Source organism: Notolabrus celidotus, chromosome 12 (assembly GCF_009762535.1).
Source record: "Notolabrus celidotus isolate fNotCel1 chromosome 12, fNotCel1.pri, whole genome shotgun sequence".
Classification (NCBI taxonomy): Eukaryota; Metazoa; Chordata; class Actinopteri; order Labriformes; family Labridae; genus Notolabrus; species Notolabrus celidotus.
The window spans coordinates 25197166-25218558 of NC_048283.1; the positions used below are offsets into that span (position 1 = coordinate 25197166).

General features: G+C 41.6%; 1 protein-coding gene across 3 annotated transcripts in view; it reads left to right on the forward strand.

Moving 5' to 3' along the window:
* The window catches only part of LOC117823547 (TGF-beta receptor type-2-like), a 42132-nt gene that overhangs the window by 14474 nt on the left and 6265 nt on the right, over positions 1–21393 (forward strand). For all 3 annotated transcript variants that reach the window (XM_034698766.1, XM_034698767.1, XM_034698768.1), the window contains 5 exons: positions 11787–12082; positions 12162–12410; positions 12511–12624; positions 12726–12863; positions 15875–16016. In XM_034698766.1, coding sequence (XP_034554657.1) covers positions 11787–12082; positions 12162–12410; positions 12511–12624; positions 12726–12863; positions 15875–16016 — 939 coding nt within the window. The remainder of the gene's footprint in view (positions 1–11786; positions 12083–12161; positions 12411–12510; positions 12625–12725; positions 12864–15874; positions 16017–21393) is intronic.

Sequence of the window (21393 nt, forward strand, 5' to 3'; positions counted from 1 at the left end):
CCTCTGCATGTAGGCAAGTGTCAGACCAGGTGATTCACAGCATGCTGAAGAAACAGCCTTTTTTGCATTTTGCACCACAAATATTCACAGTGACTGATTTTCAAGAAAATGCCGAACTGGCTTGTCACAAGGTACTAATGTGTGTTCGCAAGATGTCTTAAAATAGCATATTTTACCTCTAATTGTAAAAAAGAATCTATAAAAAGTAGTTAAATTTGAAGAAAATCTTGCAAATATAATGTTTTCATTAGTGCTCTACCTTTCATTTCTGGTTTAAGGTTAGGGTTGGTTAGAAGTTAATTATTTAAAGCAGGGGTGTCATGTCAGTTCAGGGGCCACATACAGCCCAATTTGATCTCAAGTAAAATCACAACATAACTTATAGAGAAGGAAAACATAAAAATGTTCCCTTCGTTCTTGTGCAAAAAAGAACAAGTACATTCTGATAATGTTCACATTAAATGATCTTTTTTGGAAAAACAGCTGTTGTATTTTTCGCCATGAGGAGTCTCATAGTGGGCAGAATATTTTACTCTTTAAGCCCTGAAGCCTCCACCAAACACACCAAACACACAGGTTACCCATTCACCTGACACACAGTGTGTTCTGTTTACAGCAAAATAACAGAGATTATAATGATGAAGAAGGTTAAGTTGACTATCATGGACCCCTCAGCTCCAGCATGAACAGTGTGCTTGCTGAACAGTGTTGTAAGCAGGGGTGTAGTGCTAGTGTTAGTAGTGACGAAGCGCACCTATGACGTACACACATGTATGGTAAGCATGCACACGATATGTGGCTCCATTCTTCGAAAAAGGTGGATCCACTGCTCCTGCTGTTACAAGTTTACAGATACCAAAACTTTAGTATTGATTGGATCTTGAAGTGCTCTAAAAATCTATGAACTTCCACCAGATTATGCAACCTGCAAATATTTTCCCGGAGCACCATTTAGGTGCGTTCTATTAGCACTATGATTGTATGCAACCCCCAGAGGACAAATCTGAAATAGTAGTTACTTTTATTGAAAAATTGCAGTTAATGTCTACTCTATCATTTTTTCCCTTTGGGTAGTCGTCCATGGTCCGGATTGGAACCTCTGGCGGGCTGGTTTTGGCACGCGGGCCGTATGTTTGACACCCTTGATTTAAAGCATCAGGAGCAGCAGGTTCATTCTCAGCAGCACAGGAAACACAGCAGCACATGCACACGTAGCTAGGCTAATTTTGAAGCTAATCGAAGTATGAAGCATGATTTAATCACCTCGAGGGACCGTGGGGAACGCACAGAATTGGCACATTTATCTTGGGGGTTGCAGACTGAAAAGTTTGGGAACCCATGCTGTAAAGGACAAGAGCTACTTTGTCCACAGGGGGCGCCAGAGTCAACTGCAACCAAAAGTTTGATTAATTTCTTATTTGCTTAAATGGAGTCAAGTCTAAAAAAAAAAAAAAACACTTAATGATGTCAAATTGGTTTGCATGAGTCGAGTTAACTAAACACAGCCCAGACACAACTTTAACTCAATTATCTGATCCAAAATACTGCCAAACATATACAATATGCTGTCTGTAATATAGCATTAGCAGTTGGAGATTACGGAGCTGCAATTCGATCAATCTGTAACGTTTCTTTCAGCATCAGTTTGCATCTCAAAGTAATGCATTCAAAGATAAACAAACCAACCAGTGTGCTTGAGCTGCTTCTAAATCTAGTGCTCTTAGCTTTAACGCTCTGTTGAGAGGGACTCTTCCTTGCTTGTCTGACCTTCTTGTGGAGAGTTTCACTGTAATGAATGAAGCCACAAGATTTCCCTCTTCTTAGAAATATCAGAATTATTTGGTGAGTTTGTGTTGCAAATGGAGCACATACTCGCTGGCATGCTTAACCTCAAAACAGCAATTATGTGGGTAGTAATTTAGCAATGATTTGAATTCTCATGACCATAACTAGCAGTTGTAGGCAGTGTTTCCACTCGCCGCACACGAGTCGAAAATTAGTTTGAACTCCTACTTTGTTATGAGTCATCTCTGGAGCTGGTTGTTGCTGACGCTGCGCTCGGATCTTCCTGTTTCAAATAATCAATAGCTCTGTGCACTAACAGTATGAAGATGTACTGTAAAAATGAAGGCATGGAACTGTATAATTAGCTTTTCATGCTAAATTTGGCAAGCTCAGTTGATCTATTGAGGATGTGTGCAGCAGTTTGTGTAAATCATTCCTATCAGTCCCTATTTTTGTTGGTCACACACACACACACACACACACACACACACACACACACACACACACACACACACACACACACACACACACACACACACACACACACACACACACAAACACATATATGGATGCAGCGGCCTGAGGGTAAGGGTTGTGGTTCCTTCCTCCCATTGAGGATGCATGCAGCAGGAAGTTCTTGTTATTGTTTACTGGACCACTGCCACGGCCGATTCCTCCACAAATGCCTCACATTGTTCCGCCCCAGCGTTGCATTCTTATGACGTGCCTGGAATAGCGTTTGTGGATTCGGTTTATTGCTCGAGTGTCACAGTTGTGGATTATCTTGTTTGTGAGTGAGTGAGTGAGTTTTTTTGCATACAAACATGTGTTATAAATGTCACCATGAGGGCGTGAACATTGTGATCCCACTGCAGCAGATGCTTACGGGGCCTGTTGGTTTGATAGACAGCTCAGTGGAAGTTAATCTGATGGGCAGATGTGTGCTTTGCTGTTACTCTCTGAGTGGGATTAACTCAGGGTGTTTGATTGTTAATAAAAAGCTTCAACTTTTTATTCTTGGCTGCAGTTTAGTGCTACAACAAACTCCTTTAGCATTCTATGAGCCGCATGTTTCATCAGCACAGTTCTTTGTTTTTCGGAAGAACTGGGACCTATGCAGATAATTTGATTCCTGATAAACAACTTTGAAAACAATGGCAGTGTTTCCCTCATTGAAATGATACCTTGACGTGCCAGCAAAGTATAGTACGTCTGACGTCTTGTGTTAAATATGAACCTTCTCAAACTGCTGTTTTAAAAGTTATGTGCACTTGGTTGCTGACGATATCGCTCAGCACTATCTTAGTTTTTGAAAGTTGTGAAACTATACGTCATAAAACCGCCTCGTTCACAAGCTTGTCACCTTTTGTGATATTGAAATATGAAATGAAAGATTACAAAACAAAAGTTGTGTTATTTATTCTGAAAACATCCTGCTACCATCGACAGACCAGATACAGAGAAGGGAACAGTAAAGGGTAAGGCAGGACATGACTCTGGGTGTGTGCAAAGAGAGTAAGCTGCAGGTACGCTGTGTGTCAGGGGGACGGAGGGGTGTAACTGGATTGAATGAAAAATGAGGTGAGTAAATTAAAGTTGTCTGTGAACATTCATTAATAAGTTGGAGAACATTTAATCTTACAACTAATACATCTAATAAAAATAAATGGATGACATAATGTTATAGAAATGTTATTCGACAGACAAGAATAACAACAGGTAATACAGACTTATGGCTTCAATGCTAATAATAATACTAAAACTATATTTAATATTTGCAAAAACAGTAGAGTATTGATGATGTAAGGGGCTGGCAGGGTCTTTTTCCCATAACAAGCTGCTAAACATACATTATCCCACTTATTACCCGGCTACTAACTTAAAATACAAACACGTCAAAAAACAATTATTTTATTGATATAAATGATTTATGTTTACAGTTTTTAAAAAATAGTCCCACTGATTCCACAGCGATGGATTCTCATCTGCCTGTTGCGGAAGATTTAACATGACACTTTCCTCATTCAGCTCTCCTTCTCTGAGCTCTGCGGTTCACACACCTTTAAAAATAAGCAAATGTCACAACTTTGAACCCTGCTGCTATCATCACCACCGCTCATGGTTTAAGTTTCTATGTAGAGATCCCATAACCTAAAGTTTCTCTCACCTGCTCCGCTCATTGATAATATTGCTGGACAGAATCCACCTCACCTTATTGTCAATGTTATCAACAAGCGGAAGCAAAATGTTCCAGAACTCTTTTCCGCGGATTGATTTGACATGACGTGTGATCAGTTTGTCTCTGACATTGCTCATGTTGCTCAAAGTTAATAACCATTGTCAAGGGGTTTGGACCAATCAGAATCAAGCATCTTAAACAGCCAGAAGATCAGTAAGACAGCCTAAAGACTGATAATAACTTAACAGATGAGATCTACAGGCCTGTTTTATCCATTAACATCTGTAAATATGTGAATATGGGGGAGATTAGCAGACAGAGTCAGGAAGCTGTAATGATTTTAAAAGACTAATAAAAAGGTCCATGGCAGCATCTCATTTTCAGCAACCTTCAAGACGAGGGTTCAAAAAGTCCTGGGAGGAGATTTCGTCACGGGACATGAAGATATAAAGTCAGCAACATGCATTATATGCAACATGTATGCATACAGAGGGAGAGAGGGAGACACAGGAGCTTGGTGTGCCGGATCCTCCGGCACTCTATGCTTATGGCATAACTAGGAACTGGCTCAAGCTTTAAGTAGCCCTAACTATCATTGAGGGAAGTTTTAAGCCTGCTCTTAAAAGTAGCAAGGAAGTCTGCCTCCCTGATGATGACTGGAAGATGATTCCAAAGGAGAGGGGCCTGATGATAGAAAGCTAAAGATTATTGGCTTGTTTCCAAATGTAAGCATTTGTGTAGATACATTATGTTTGTTATAATTATTTTAACATTCTGCACTCTTCCAATCACGGTGCCAAGAAGACAGAAAGCAATCAGAGACAATCCTTCTGACTCAGAGAGACCTGGACCTCTATGATGCTGCATTTGTTTCACATTAAGATCCTGTAAAGATGATCTGGAGCAGGGTAACACCGCCTCTCAGCCAGCATCAGTTACACATGTGTTTTGGAGCTTGTGAAGTCGTTTCAGTGAGAGAAGGAGGCATTGATAGTAAATACTAGCTTGTCAGAGTAACATGCTATTTGTTTTAGTGCTGTATTTACAGCTGTGCTCTTGTGAAAGTCAGTTTTACATGCTTGGAGGCACGCTATGTGAGGAATGAGATGAAGGAAGAACTAATTCATTCCGGACTCGGATTCCGCGACTCGCACTGTCTGTGTTTTTGCACAGATGTCGCCTGATCTCCTCCAAGTCATTTCATGGGTTATTTTGGCATTGCTCATGATAAATGTGATAAACGAAAATCTTTGTCATGACATGAAGAGGGGATTTTTTTGTTGTTGAAGAAGGAGAGGAAGAGATGAAAATAAGGAAAAGGAAAAATTAATACGATGACTCCTTGGAGCGGCCAGCAAAGAGGAAGAGGAGATGAAGACAGCTATGCAGCTATAAATGAAAAAGTGCTCTGTGCATGTTCCAAGATCTGTTTTTTTTTTATATTCTTATTTTTTACAGTTCCTCCTTCGCTGTGGAATCTTGGCTTTCAGTCAGCGAGTACATCAGTCAGACTGCTTCATAGAGAAATGACTCAAACAGACCCGCTCTAAGCTGCAGCAACAGGAGAGGAGGAGGAGGACACTGAGGAAGCAGAGGTAGACAGGAACAGTGTGACAGAGAGGTGTTAGAGTGGAGGACTGGAGAGATATGAGCCATGTTTATGAAGCAGTCTGGGTGCTGTTACCATAACAAGTAAATAGTGAGTGTAATATTCACTTTTAGTCAGTGTCACCAGCCTCCCTGTGGTTAGATTCCTCCACACCACCCACCACCATAATAACATGATACCAGCCTGGATGAAGGCAGGTTATTTATATTCTTCGGGGGTCCAAACTGCCCGAGGGAAGGCAGTAAAAAACCTGTTAAATATGCTTCATGTAATAAATCAAAAATCATAAACTTTCTGTCGCATAAAACTTTAAATCTGAAGCCACACAGAACAGATCATATCACAGTAAGAATGCATTAAATGCATACGAAAGTAGAGCGATCCGCTTTGACCCTGCAGTTGAATAACACCTATTGTCTGAAAGTGTGTCAAAATGAGCATCCCCTCATGCTTCACATATAATCTCATGAATTGCTGTGTGAATATAGACGACCCTGTCTACATATAAGGTACCCACCTTCAGTCAGTAGACTCTGTGATGCCATATTTCTTGGCTGCCTAACAGCTGTTAAATGTCTCTGCTGCAGTGATAACCATCATCTTAAAATCAGCATCATAACTCTATCTCACTTGTCGAATAACTCTGCCTACTTTTGAGTCACTTTTTTCTGGACAATTACCTTTCAATCTTTCCCCTGCTGCTGTGATTGTGAGTGACAGCTGGTCTCAGTCATGAGGGGAACACCCACTTTACAGATAAGTAAATATTGGCCCTCAAGAGACTACCACACTTCTTCAAATGCATTTCAAGGGAGAAAAAAAGTCTGACTTTTAGGTCAGTGGCGTTTTCCTGACATGAAAACGATGATAAGCGCTTTAATTGCAGATTTCCAGCTTAAGTGATCATAAAACTGTTACCAAGATACATTTATCTGCTGTCTTAGTAGTGTAATAACAGATGCAGCCCCCTTTATACTTTCTTGATCGACTTTATGAGAAGTCAAAGTGCCCTGAGGTGAGATAAGACGGTGTTTTATCAGCGCGTTGCTACACACCGCTATAAAGCTATCATATGTGAGACGTGACATCATCCTACACCTGTTAGCACTCACCATGTTTGGGTTTGATTTCTTCACGTCTGCTGGTGACGCATGGGCATATAGCTGCTGAATAAACTCAGAACTATGTGAGGATGTCTGACTTCTATATGTCTAAACTGGATTTATCCGTGATGCCAGCGAGTCATTCATAAAATAAACCATCAGGAAGTAGTCTAAGTGAATGTGCAATCGCGTCTCTGTACGTTGTGACATTTAAAGCCTCATTAGAAATGTTGCACTGGAGCAGAAGACAAACTGGCGCATTGAAGGACTGTTAGAAGTGTGCTTCAACAGCATTAGTGTTTATAGTGGCTTCCATCTATTCGACCGTCACCTGTTTGGAGCATGAAATCATGTCTGGCTCTGTCATTTTCCAAGCGCACAGTTCCTCTATAATATCCAACTCAGCTTTATTATTCACCAAACACTGTGAGGAGCCAAGTAATTAGCAAGTGGTTAGAGCCTTAAGAGTGTGAGTCAGAGATGGCAGTGTTTGAAATCCCAGCATACACATCCTGAACGACACACACACACACACTGATTACATGTGTAATAACAAGCCGGAGGCAAGGATCCCTCTATTAGTCTGAATGATGTGTCAAACCTCATTGAACGCTGCATGAGAACACTCTGGCATCCTGATTGGAAAAGGCAACATGAGTCCTTTTAGCAGAGTGTGCTGGCAGCCATGTTTCTTTCTCAAATCCACTCACTTTCACACCCTCATCATGGAAGAAATGAAAACAAGACCCTGAAAACCTTTAAGAAGTCCTGAAAACACAGACACCTGGACTTTAAGAGGAGTGTCTGACAGTCTTATTCACGACCCGATTTACTGCCAGACTTTGAAGTTGTCTCAAATTCCAGAAATGTCTCCACGTTCTTTGTTGAGTATTTCTGATTTATTGGCTCCGCAGCTCTGCCCAAAGCACTTCCAGAAAGATTTACTGCCTTACAATCACACAGACGCTCTGCCACACAACCACAAAATGAAGATATTATTCATCCCACCATGAATATTTCTACTGTGCAAGATCACACAGCACCCGGTGCATGATGCATTTAAATCATTTCTTTAAAAAGAGACTATAAAGCCCATCAATCAGACATATCTTAAAAGTTTTGCAGCTGTGTAATTATGTGAGAGTTGTTACTTTAGGCTGTTTAAAATAGCAGCAACCCTCAGAGCGCACATGATATAGATCAAGTGTTGGCATGACAAAGATACTCATAAGTATTTGTTTCACGTAGTAGTTAGTCTTTGCTGCTTCATGGTGGCATTGCAAGATAAGCGTCAAACCATGTCGTTGCATCATTATCTGTAATAGCTATCACGCCTGTAAGGTGTTAACCCATAAACAAGTGAGAGAATGAAAGTGTGCAGCCTGGCCGGCTAGCTTCAATGCAAAGTGATCGTGGTGTCATCCAAACACACTGAGGGAAACCGAGCTTTGTCAGCCAGCGTAGCAAAATGGACAGCTGTGATATATAACCAGAGAAAAATAACACTGTGAGTGGTGTTTGTGTTTTTAGCTAGATTGTTGGTTAGCGTCTGTCGTTACAGTCGCTGCTGCAAAGCATCCAAATAGGAAGAGACGGCTTCCCACAGTTGACACGCCAGCTCCAGACTGATACTTACAAACGTCCTGTCACTGCAGCTAACTTTAAATCAACAGTGTGCAAAAAGTCTGCTTAGAGTCTTTAGGGAACAGTTGTGATGTTGTTTGCTTCCTGTTTACAAGAGCAGAAGATTGAAAGATATCCCAAGAATATATATTTTAAAAAAGGAATAAAAACATGAAGGCCACTGGATTAAAATCACTGTGATGCACTCAGTGTCTGGTTGACCCAGGATAATCTTGTAGCCAATAAAACTCAGAGAAATATAAGAAAGTGTCCTCTTCAGCTTTGAAAACCTAAATCAGGTCTGTGTGGCTCAGAAATGAAATCAAAGATTAAAAAGTAAATGTACAAGTTTGTATAATTATGTTTTATGCTATGTTTAAGCTAGTTGTCACATTTCAGGATGTGCAAGTTTAGTTGACTATAGAATTAAACATCGTCAGCCTTGCGAGTCTGCACCAGAATTAGTCGGTTTGCAGAAAAGCGGGTCATGTGCTATCGCTCTGGTTGTAAACAAGCACAGGTGACAGATGGCACAGCGTGGTTTGGCAGTTTTGAGGTTTAGAAAATGGAAAGCTGTCTGAATGACTCAATAAGAGTGATGTGTAACCTGCACAGGTATGTGAACGTTTACCTGCAGGAAGGACTGAATGTTAATGCTGTTTACTCCCAGACTCTGTGATCCCGTGTTTGCCCATGTCAGATAAATTCTGCTTGATTTGGATGTTTTTCTAGTTTTTTCTTACCTTCAGAGGGCTATCTGAAGGGACAAATAAGAATAAGTTGTGAATTATATGTGAAGACAAAAACAGAAAAACTAAGGAGTTAGAAAAAACAATAATTCAGTGAAGGAAAGTTTCAAATAAGAGTTAATCGTGCCAAGAGAAACACGTGGTCTGTTGCATCATCTTATACTAAATCTCTTCTTATAATAAAGCTGATTGGATGATCATATTTGTCTGTTGGTTCCGACGTACCTGAGAGTCTATGAAGCTCTTTCAGTGCTTCATAACATTCGCTAACAGGCTCGTCTTCTGTGGAAAATCTGAATGCAAACCAGTTGCAGGGTGGTGCGACTTCTTCAGTGGTCAATCCTTGGCCTGCGCTCCTCCAGCCAGCGAGTGCAGCAGCTTGGCTCGGAGGGAGAATGTTCCCCTGAGAGTCTCAGTGAGACGCTCTTTGAAAAGGTGGCCAGCCAGAGCAGACCATACTGGGCCACGCCAGACCGGGGCAGACAGGCTCTCGACTGTTTTCTCCCCGATGCTGGAGCTCTGAGGGTTGGCTGCCGTTCTGTCCGGGCTGGCAGTCGAAGTCAGAGGAGGTAGTTAATGCTATAGCTCATGAGGCCATAAAGGCAGCTCACTTTGCTGGCAGCAGGAGAACGCAGAGAGCTACCGACTGAGATCACAAAGTTACGCAGATGTAGACAAACTCATTGTTACGATGGAAAGAACATGATTTAGATGAGTGCATGTAGTGAGCAGCAGTGTGTTGTTTTCACAGCGCAGGTCTCCAGAATGACTTCCCTGTGGTGGGCGTGCTTGTGTTGGACTGTGTCTGTGTGAGTAGTGTGAGGAAATTGCAGTTTGCTTCTGCATGAAGAACCCAAAACACACAAACTGAGCGGTGTCCTTCAGAGAACTGCCTCTACAGCACAGCCTTCTCCTTCAGTCAGTTTAATGCTGGAATGGTGGATTGTGAAAAAGGAGGGATGCATCCAAAGAAATGTTTAGATGTGTGGAGTAAAACATGGCAAAAATGGATTCCAGACACTGTTCGACTCCAGGTTTTGACTATATTGAAGTTTGAATGTTTATGATGGGTGGCACTGTAGCTCATCCAAGTGGCTTACACATCTTACAGACAGGACTCAGTCTGATCTCATCTTAATCCACCATGAGTACAGCACTTTGCAGCATTTAGCAAGTTACAGTGGCAAGGACAAACTTCCTTTAACAGGCAGAAACCTCCAGCAGGACCAGACACATGTTAGACACACATCTGCTGAGAACGTGTTGGAGAGAGGGAGATGAAATAGTAGTTGTAGCAACTGGAGTCTGACACGATCCCAGCATTTTCTTTCTTTCTTTCTTTCTCCTAGGGTAGAACAGGGTAGAGGGTAGGGGTAGAGGGTAGAACAAAGAAGGAGCAGCGGCAGTTGATCAGTTGCTGTTGACATACATACTTTGCTTTAAAGCTGCAACTTCTCAACAAGTTAGTTTTCAGTTTCTTTCTAATGTGCGCTGCTGGAGAAACGCTCACATCATACCGAGCATGACATCTAATCACCTGTTGCTGGCATCATGAGAAGCAGCTCGCATTTTAAGAATTTTGCGGAAACAGAGTCGTGTTGGAGGTTTAAGTTTACCACAAAACCACCTGAGACAAAGCACTCAAGTTGCTACTACTTGTCTGATAAACACAAGCTCCATCACGCTCTGCAGCTCCTTCACGGTGAAAAGATGTGAGCAGCTCTCAGTTTTAAACAGTTACTAGTTCGTTTTTTTCAAACACTTCCCAGTACGTCAGGTAGGAGAACTCGCTTTAGGACAAGAATGGCATGACAGCAAACAATTATGACTCATAGCTATACCACAATCAGGACAACCTATATTCTACGCCTCCTCGCACCTGATTTTTATGATCCAGTTGAAAGTGTTTTTTTATGTAGCAGAGAACCCACAAGCTGTTTAATGTTGACGGGGGGATTTTTCAACAAGTTCGTAGCTAAATGCTGCAGGGATTACCCCACACTGTGTCACCACTTGTGCATATTCAGACTCAATAAGAAACAATACTATTGTAACAAATAGGGCTGTACATAAAATAATAATAATAGTAGTAAAAAAATATATTAAAAAAGATCCCCCCACAAGCAAATATGCAAGGTTGAGAACATGAAGCTAAATAAATAAATAAATTAATAAATAAATAAGTTGCTAATGAACTGAGAAAATAGTCATGATATTTTAATGGAGGTGAAATAAGATGTTAAAAATCAAAATAGGAAAGGAAGCTCACCAAAATAAAATAAATTAATAAGATAATAAAATACAAAGAAATTCAACCAGTAGATGAAACTAAGATGCTAAACTACAAGCAAAGTAAAACAGAATAAAATATCAAAATACTGAGAGGTAATCTGTAAAAATCCCTGAAATAAGATCCAATTAATAACTAAATAAATAATGAAATAATTTAACAATAAATTAATAAATACATACAAAAGAAATAATAAAAATAAATGACATATTTATTTATAATAATTAAAATTAGACTGATTATGACTTTAAAATTGACTACAATTTGAACAAGATAATTCTGTGAGATAAGATAATTCTTATTATTCTGTGCAGCCCTCAGATCTTTATACTGGTGTAGGTTAAATTCAGTATATATTTATAATTCATCAGGTGTTTGATGACTTTTATGAGCCTTTTGACCTCTGACCTTGTATGAATCTCATCCTCTGCCTCTCCTCCTTTGCCAGTTGTAGATCCAACTGAAGAGGTCCCGTTGGTGTCCGTGACTCTGGTGAGCCTGCTGCCCCTGGTGGTGATGGGGATCGTCGTCGTGGGTATGTACTTCTGGTACCGAGCTTATCGGCGACGCATGCACAGTCGAGAATGGGAGAGCGGCATCAAAAAGCGCAAGACGAAACCTGGACTGGACTGCAGCGACGCCTGCGCCATCATGATGGACGACAACAGGTCTGACAGCAGCTCGACGCACGCCAACAACCTGAACCACAACACCGAGCCTCTGCCGATTGAGCTGGATCTGCTGGTAAACAGACGGGGATGTAGAACCGCTCTGCTCGTGCATCCTGGTCCATGTTCTGACTCACTGTTTGGTCCTCTCACAGGTGGGAAAGGGTCGCTTCGCTCAGGTGTACAAGGCCAAACTGAAGCAAACCACCTCGGATCAGTTTGAAACGGTGGCTGTGAAGATCTTCCCGTATGAGGAGTACGCTTCATGGAAGAATGAGAAGGACATCTTCTCCAACTCTGACCTCAAACACGAGAACGTCCTCCACTTCCTCACAGCTGAGGAGAGGAAGGTGGAGAAGCAGTACTGGCTCATCACAGCGTTCCACTCCAGAGGAAACCTGCAGGTGAGACCAACACTGTCCCGTGACCCAGCATGAGTGGGACAATTAACACAGTATGATCCTCTTTCTCACATTGTCTTCCTCTCATCCCTCTGTCCTCCAGGAGCACCTGACGCGCAACGTGATCAGCTGGGAGGAGCTGCATGTGCTGGGCAGCTCTCTGGCCCGGGGTGTCGCCCATCTCCACAGTGACCGCCTCCCCTGTGGACGCCCGAAGGTGGGAAGAGCGATTATGTCCATATGATCGCTACAAATCTTCATACTAGAGCTAAAAATGTGTCACAGAGCTTTAACTCCTTTCTTTGAACACACCTAAAGGTTGCCATCGTCCACCGAGACCTGAAAAGCTCCAACATCCTGGTGAAGACTGACCTGACGTGCTGCCTGTGTGACTTCGGGCTGGGACTGAGTCTGGACAGCAACCTGTCAGTGGACGACCTGGCCAACAGTGGACAGGTGACTTTTCTTATTGTTTGATACAGTCTGTAGTCATGACCTACAATTTTTAACCTCTCCTGCCTTTTCATCTCTTACCTTGTTTTCTCTTTGTGAGTAAAACTGTCTGTGTTGTCCTCCAGAGTCTGCGTCATCCCTAGCAGGGTCTGTTCTTCAAACGTCGGTCTGCTATCGATGAATACCAGACTTCTGCTATGAAATATTGCTATGCAATGACCAATCAGGAGCAGGTGTTAACACAGGGCGCAACTTTAGGATCTATTTCCTTCAGGGTCATGTTGGAGTTGCGGACAATCAAACAATGTGGAGGACTTTTTTTGTTTTTATACAAGCTGATGGTGTTTTTAATGTCATAATACTAATACTAATACTAATAATAATAACAATAATAATAATAATAATAATAATAATAATAATAATAATAATAATGATAATGCATTTATTTAAAGGTGCCTTTCTTAGCACTCATAGTCACCGTACAGGGCAGAGTTTAAAAAATAACAATATAAAAATTAGGCTGATAAAATCGACATGGCATGATACAGTGTAATTAATAAATACAAATAAAATGAACAGGAATTCTGGTGATAATACGAGCAGCAGCGTTCTGGACCAGTTGGAGTTTATGGATTTCAGAGGGAGACCAAAGAGGAGGGAATTACAATAATCGATGCCTGAAGTTACCAAGGTGTGAACAAGAACAAATGCAGAGTCTTTTGGTTGGAGTAGAAAATGTGGTGTGTTCATGTAAAAAGTAGACTCTAAGATGTAGAGGAGGTGTAAAAAGTGCTTCCTGTTAGTCTTAACTTTCAGTGGTCACAAACCAAAGTATTACTGTTGTCAGTTCAGCGTGTCACTGTGGTGTCGGGTCAGTAGAAACAGAGTGTTATCTGCTGATATGGAAACTCCCTCTGTTTGCTTTCATTCAAACAGCTCTTTGTTGGTTTCTGCTGAGATACGAGCCGAATTTGTTTTCCCTTCCTCTATCTCAGTCCCTTGTGTGTTTGTGTGTTTTGATGGGATACACCTAATTTGCTGACAGAAGAAACCTGACAAGCGATAAAGGGATGAAGGGAGGGCGGTTGAAACATGCTTGTTCCTCAAAGCAGCTTTCAGTTCATTTTATATCACGTTATCTGTCCGTCAGCACGACTCTGTACTTCTTCTTTATGATTAATGATTCACTGGCGGGACATGCAGCGGGGACAGGTGAGACTGTGGTGACTTACTGGTTAAACAGACACCTTTGACTCCTTTATGCATTCAAGCTGCTCTCTGTGTAAGAAAACAGAAATAGATGATTGCACATTAACACTCTTACCTCTGAGACATCTTTTAATGCATTTATTGTCCCAGATAATGAATAAATCTATGTTTCTGCAGTTGAGCTTGCACACACATGCAGCTGCAAATCCTCTTTGCCTTGCACGAAGAAAGCAGCAGATATTATGTCAGCACTATTTTGCAGACTTAGCCAGCAAGCTTGTTTGACACTTTGTGTTTAACCACAGTTATGTAACTCTGCAAACCAACTTTAAGAGCTCTTTAAGAGTTATTAAGCATCAGTGAGAGTGATCCTGTGAGAGATTTTAGTTTCCAACTTTCCTAATTCTGACATTGGAGATCATTAGCATCAAGCACTGTTATGCAAAGTAATACTGATCCAGACAGAAACATTACACAAGACTGAGCTGTTCTCCTGACACTGCATCACATTATCAGCTGTTCTCTTTTAGTGCGGCAAACTGTATGTTAGGAGCTGATCACTTTAAAATTAGCATGAGAAAAATCCTCTTCGATTTGAGTGACAAAATGTTTAAATATGCATAAAATCAAATAAAACCAGCTGACCTTGTCTTTTGTCCTCATAAGTTTTTCTTAACGACCAACCTAATTCAGGTTTTTATGAATTGTTTTGGATATAACCTTCTTCAACAGCATCCTCTTCGGCCTCCCCTCAACTGACCTCCGAAAGACTGCAATATATTCAGAACTCAGCTGCCCGGTTACTCACCCTCTCCTGCTTCAGAGCTCACATCACACCCATCCATCAGCACCGAATCCACATCAAGATCTTGCTGAAGCCCTTTAACAACTTTGCCCCCTCAAACCTCACCCACCTCCTCAAACGCCACTCCCCATCTCGACGCCTTAGATCCTCAGATGCTAGTCTCCTGTCCACGAACACTAAGACCAAGCACCGCACCTTGTAGGACAGAGCCTTTACCCCGACTCTCTGGACCTCTCCTCCACCACACATCCTCATCTCTGTCTCTTCTCTTATTTAAAAAACACCTCAAACCTTCCTCTTCAGAAGAGCCTACAACATGTGACTTCTACTCCCTCCCCACCTCTGTTTATTGGATTTTATTTTTTTAAATTTTGAAAGCGTCTCTGAGTACTTAGAAAAGCGCTTTAGAAGTCCTATCAATTATTATTATTATTTATTAAATCAGGATTTTAAGTGTTGAGAGAGCATCCAACCAGCGCACTCACGTCTGTCATCACTTAATCAGTTCTTGGGCTCAGTTTCCTCAGACGCCCGTCATGAGTTCGCTCAGTTCAGTTCCCAAAGGGCCCTTGGTGTGCTCCATTCTGGCCCCTATTGATTGCATGAAGTTGTCTTGGGACACTTCCTGTACCAGTTTTACTCAACACCATCCTCCTAAAAAGCCCCAGATAGAAGTGTTTTCTGGGACTCGGTTAGTTGGGATTGCTGCTATTGAGACCTTTAAGTTGACATGGATATATTGTTTTTATTCATATTGGAGCTGACATGGATCTTGGGGTTTCACAGCACAAACTTAAGACTTACATGTGACTTCTGCAAATGTGCAATCCCTGCCAGATTAACAAGGAAACACTCTGCAGGTTACAGACAAACTGTTGCACAACAACAACATAGAAACTCTAGATTTGTAATTTCAGACGTAGCATCATAAAGTTTGTTATTTCTTTTCTCAAAGACTGATGGATTATGTGTTCACTCTCCTCCTCCGTCTGTCATGCAGGTGGGTACGGCCCGTTACATGGCTCCAGAGGTGCTGGAGGCCCGACTGAACCTGGAGAACATGGAGTCCTTCAAACAGACCGACATTTACTCGATGGCCCTCGTGCTTTGGGAGATAACGTCCAGGTGTGAAGCCATTGGAGGTGAGTACATGCAGATATTCACATGGTTAGTGATGTGTTTCTAGGATGTAGGAAGCGCACAATAATACCAAGAGCAGAACATATACCAGAGATGACCCAAGGGTGACAAAGCATATGTGTAAGTTTGTCACTGTAAGCTCAACAGCAGATTGGTTGATTACAATGTCATCATGTTTGTTTGTCAGTTCAGTTACAGGAGCAGTGAAGGCAGCATGCATGATAGAGTACATCAAACATGATGATGATCTCCCTTCACTTCTTCTCAGCTGCATGAAACGAGAAAACACATACACACATCATCTTTAGTTTATCAAACCCACTGCGTCGCTCACAGCCGGTGCAGACACTCCGAGAGGAAACAGTGTGATCTGTCGGATTTTGTTGCTGAAGCTAACTCACGTAGCATGACGTTAACACAGAAAGGTCCACGTCTGAGAGCGTGATAGTTACAGACAGACATGAATCAGCCTGGCAGCTCCGTATGCAGGATGTAGAAACACATGATGTGGATTATACAAGTTCTGCAACTCTCCCCAAGTTAGTCAGAACCTGAGTGTTCCTTTGCATGTCGAGGAAAACAGGTACTTCCTCCTGATTCTTTGTGCGTCTGTGACCCACATCGTGCAGACAGGAGGTGCAGCTCCTGTTTTTGTTATGCAGCGATGGGGGGTTTGTGTGTCAAACATAAGTCTGATGGTCGTGTCTGTCAGACAGCACCTCGACCTCAGCTCCAGGTCTGCAGCCGGAATCTGAGGAATGTCTGATATGTGAGGGAGACGATCTCAACTCTGCTGTTGCCCTTCTTTGGGCAGGAAATCAGGGAGAGACGGCAACACTGGATACTGTACCTGTTACAGCTGGCTGTGCATGTATGAGAGTGGAAGTGTGTAAGGTTATGAAGCTCACAAGTTTAGGGAAATTAAAGGAGGTCTTTCATCCTCAGGGTGAAGTGAGGGTAAGTGTGTGTGCATGATCGGCTGTGAAGTATGCGTCAGAGTTTATTGTTGTAGTTTCTCCTCACAACACGTCAGCATCCGTCTGGATGCTTTTCACTGATCGTTCAGAGGACAAGGAAAAAGATTGAAGAGATTCTTCATTAATCCCTGAAGGGAAACTAAAAATGTTTCTCTCTGGTGTTGAGTCACGTCACATACACATGCACAAACAGAATCCTATAGACATGCCTGATGAAGTGAGGAGGCTGCACACAGACAGCTGAAGGTTCGGTGCCTCGTTCAAGGGCCCAGGAAGTGAACTGTCACCTCTCCAGCTTCCAGACTTTGTCTGTAATGAGACTTGAACCGAGACCCCCGGCTCTAAAGCCAAGTCCCTGCAGATTGAGCGACTGCCACGTCTTTACTGCCACTTTCAGGCAATTAACTCTGACTTACAGAGTTACAGGACTAACCTCAACCCCGTCTGTCTGCGCCTGTGAAGCAAGTTTGATTTGAAACTGGCACATCATTTCATCCTTATTTGCACTCAGCAACATGCATCTTCCCCTTCAACAATATCACTTAACCAGGTGAGAAGATTACATTGCAAGGTGGAATCATACACACAGAGACTTTGCATTTAAGGGAACGTAACCTCTTGATTTAACAGCACAATCTTCCTTGAGGGTGTGCAAAGTATTTCGTTCGACTTGAAATTTGAAGATTGCATATTTACAGTTTCTATTGTTGCAACTCAATGCAAAAGCAAAGCTCAATTTATAAAAATAAAACTACATCATAATGTAATATTTCTAATGCAATTCCTTAAAGAAGACGGCACAAAATTTTCAGTTCTTGTTTTGTATTAAACTATAAATGCGTCCGAATTTGACGACTTTGATTGGAAGGTCTTGACTCTTAAACATCACTCGAAGCTGGACAAGGTGTCTGCAGTCATCTGAGATCAGGCCTAGCATAGATAGCAAAAACACACACACACGGACACACACTTTTCTGGTTGCCTCCCAACGACTCAGCCAACGGGGGAGTCAGCTCCACCTCAATGCCTCCGCTTGGTTGTTTTTTTCTGGATGGTCTGAGACATTTAGAACCAGACAGTCACATTCCAGCATGTGTGTGTGTGTGTGTGTGTGTGTGTGTGTGTGTGTGTGTGTGTGTGTGTGTGTGTGTGTGTGTGTGTGTGTGTGTGTGTGTGTGTGTGTGTGTGTGTGTGTGTGTGTGTTTATTTCAGAGAGAGGTTCTTAGAAATAGAGGAAGAGAGATGGACAGACGCCCTCATCTAGCCCTATGTCTCAGTCTGAACGTTGTGTGTGTGTGTATGTGTGTGTGTGTGTGTGTGTGTGTTTGTCTCTGTCTCCACCCCAACAACAGGGTACAGCACGGTGGATAGAAATACTTCCCTGTGCCTGCGTTGTTGTTGTGGTCAGTTATAGTACATTCTCTGTGTGTGTCTCTGAGCATTTTATTTACATGTCCTGAATTAGCCTGGAGGGCGTGGCAGGTTCTGCCCGTTCCGTCTGAGGCTGGTGAAGCAAGATGGTTTTTGGCAACAGCTGGCCGAGGGGGGCGGGGGGGTTGAGGGTTTGAGGGTTTGAACTCTGCGGGGCAAAGGCTAAGAGAGAAGACATCTCTCTACATTCACTGTCTTGACATGAGATGGTTTTGAATGCAGTTACTGCCTGTAAACCAATCTCGTAGCATTGTTAAAAATAACTGCAGCATGTAGCTCATCTTATGACCACACGTTGCCATTTTTCGAGCTCTGTTTCTAGCTCTAAGTTTGGACTTCATGCACAGATATGAGACTGAACACAGTGGTCAGGTCTCACAGTTTTGTCTTGTTTCTTAAATGCTGTATTGGTTTAAAAGCATCCTCGATAAACTACAAAACAGGAAAACACAACTGCTCATTTTTGTCAGGCGTGTACTCAAATGAAGCATCATTTCTGTCCTGTTGTGATGGAGACACATGAGAGAAGTTCTCAATATTATTTATATACAAACATAGAAATATTTCAGCGTATTAAATGTAAGATATGTTAAACCAAATGTGTCTTGTTCAACTTATACTTTCATGAGGTAATGAAGTTATTTCCTTAAAATACAAAAAACCTGCGCAATGTCCGACTTCAAAGATATTTATTAGCAACATATCAGTCCTCGACCTTCATCAGACAAACAGTTTGTCCCCTATTCTGCAAACAGTTTGCCTGACGAAGGTCCAGGACCGAAACGTTGCTGATAAATATTTGCAGGACTTTTGTATTTATGAGCTTCTCACTCCTCTCCTATACGCACCGGTCTTGTACAGTACATGTGCGAGCCCTTTCTTCAGTTATTCCCTTGAAATGTGTGTCGATACACAACCCCATATCTAAAACATGTTGGGACACAGTGAACATTTCAATAAAAATACACTACCAGTCAAGAATTTGGACACACCTTCTCATTCAATGGTTTTTATTTATTTTAATTACTTCCAGCATTGTAGATTAATACTGAAGACATCAAAACTATGATAATGTGGTTTTGCCATAATCTGGATTACAACAGTAGTCAAATAGGGCGATCCATTGTGTACTAACCCTACCTCTGAACAACACAACTGATGGTCTCAAACACATTAAGAAGGCAAGTCATTCTACAAATGATCTCTTGACAAGACTCATGTTAATTAGAAACCATTCCAGTAGACCACTTCATGAAGTAGACTGAGAGAATACCAAGAGTGTGCAAAGCTGTCATGAAGGAAAAAGGGGTCTACTTTACAGAATCTAAAATATAAAACATATTCTGCTTTGTTTAACACTTTTTTGTTAATTAAATAATTCCACATACGTTCTTTCATAGTTTTGATGTCTTCAGTATTAATCTTCAGTGTTTCAAATAATTAAAATTAATAAAAACCCTTCAATGAGAAGGTGTTTCCAAACTTTTGACTGGTCGTGTAGATGTATTTATTTTTTTAGACCAACTTTTTATTCCTTTTGACCAACTTTGCAGACATTCATGATCTAATAAATTCTGTACGAATTCATACAGCCATGCCGTTTCAATTATGAAAATGCAAATCAAAAATGAAATGACAACAAAACTAAAAATGTTCAGTTTTTATAGTCCCTCTGCTCCCACATGGGGTCTTAGATTTGAAATATACTTGCAAGAAAGACATTTACAGTAAGTCAGGAAAGTACATAGGCAGGTTAATAAAAAAATATATATTGATGGTTTGTAAATTGTTTAAAAATAAAAAAGAATTAAATAATAATAATAATCTTTAAAATTAAATCTATATGCTCATTTTAAATTTGATTCCAGCAGCTGTTTTTAAAAAAGCTGAGACCAAGACAACAGAACATGCTTAAAAGAAGAAAATACACACCTGGAGGAACTTCTCTGAACTAATCAGGTTAATCTGCAGCAGGTTTGTAACATGACTGGGTATAAAAAAGACACTCTGCAGAGTCTCTCACATATAAAGATGAGAGAAGGTTCACCACTCTATGAGGGACTGCGTGAGCAAAAGGTTTAGGAATGTCAGAATAATGTTACAGAAATAAACACTTTAATGTGTATTTAAACAGTTGTTGCTGTTGAAGGTTGCGATGTTGTACTGAGACCTGTGTCCTCATGCACAAGTACAAACAGGAAACTACATGAGAGCAGGCGAGCAGCAGGTGCATGTGGATCTGAAGGAATGGGGTCACTCAGGTTGTCGTCTAAAGTTCTTCAAACGGGATCTGTTCTGAGTCAATTCCAATCCTGGACACAAACGAGATTAGATTCACCTGATCCTTCACGACTTGGTGTTCCCTGTCTTGCTCTGACTCCTGAAGCCAAACCGCCCTGAAGTGCTCGTCACAAACCTTCAGCTGTGAGCCCTCAGCTCTCTCCGGAGTCGGATGAATGGAGAGATGGTTTTATTATGATTAGTGGGTGTGGTTTGTCAGAGTTCCTGCAGGTTTACTTCTCCGTCTCACGTCGTTTGTCTTGTAGCCGTGCGGGATAAGTCTCATGTTGTACGCCCGTGCACACACTGAGCTCCCTGATGCTGTGTTTCTTTTAAGATTGCAGATCCCAGACAGTGTAGGCAGCCACAGAGGTTTCTGCTAACCTCCAGGCCACAAAGGTTTCAGACAGATAATCTGAAAAGGAAACTGTCGTAAACCGCTTTCCGCCCCTTGGATTGGATAGACCAGGTTTTAACTACAGGCCCCAGACAGAGAGGGAAAGTGAGACTAAGGCTCTGGTTGCAGTCTCTTGTGAAATCTGTTCTCAAACCACAGATGAAATTCTTCTCATAACTTTCAAATGTCCAGAGCTGCTGCTGAGAAGCCGACAGTAACACTTGTAAAGACTCCTTATGATCAAAAACAAGAGAACAAGTGTCCAGTGTAGGAGTCAAGTGTGCACCATAGTGT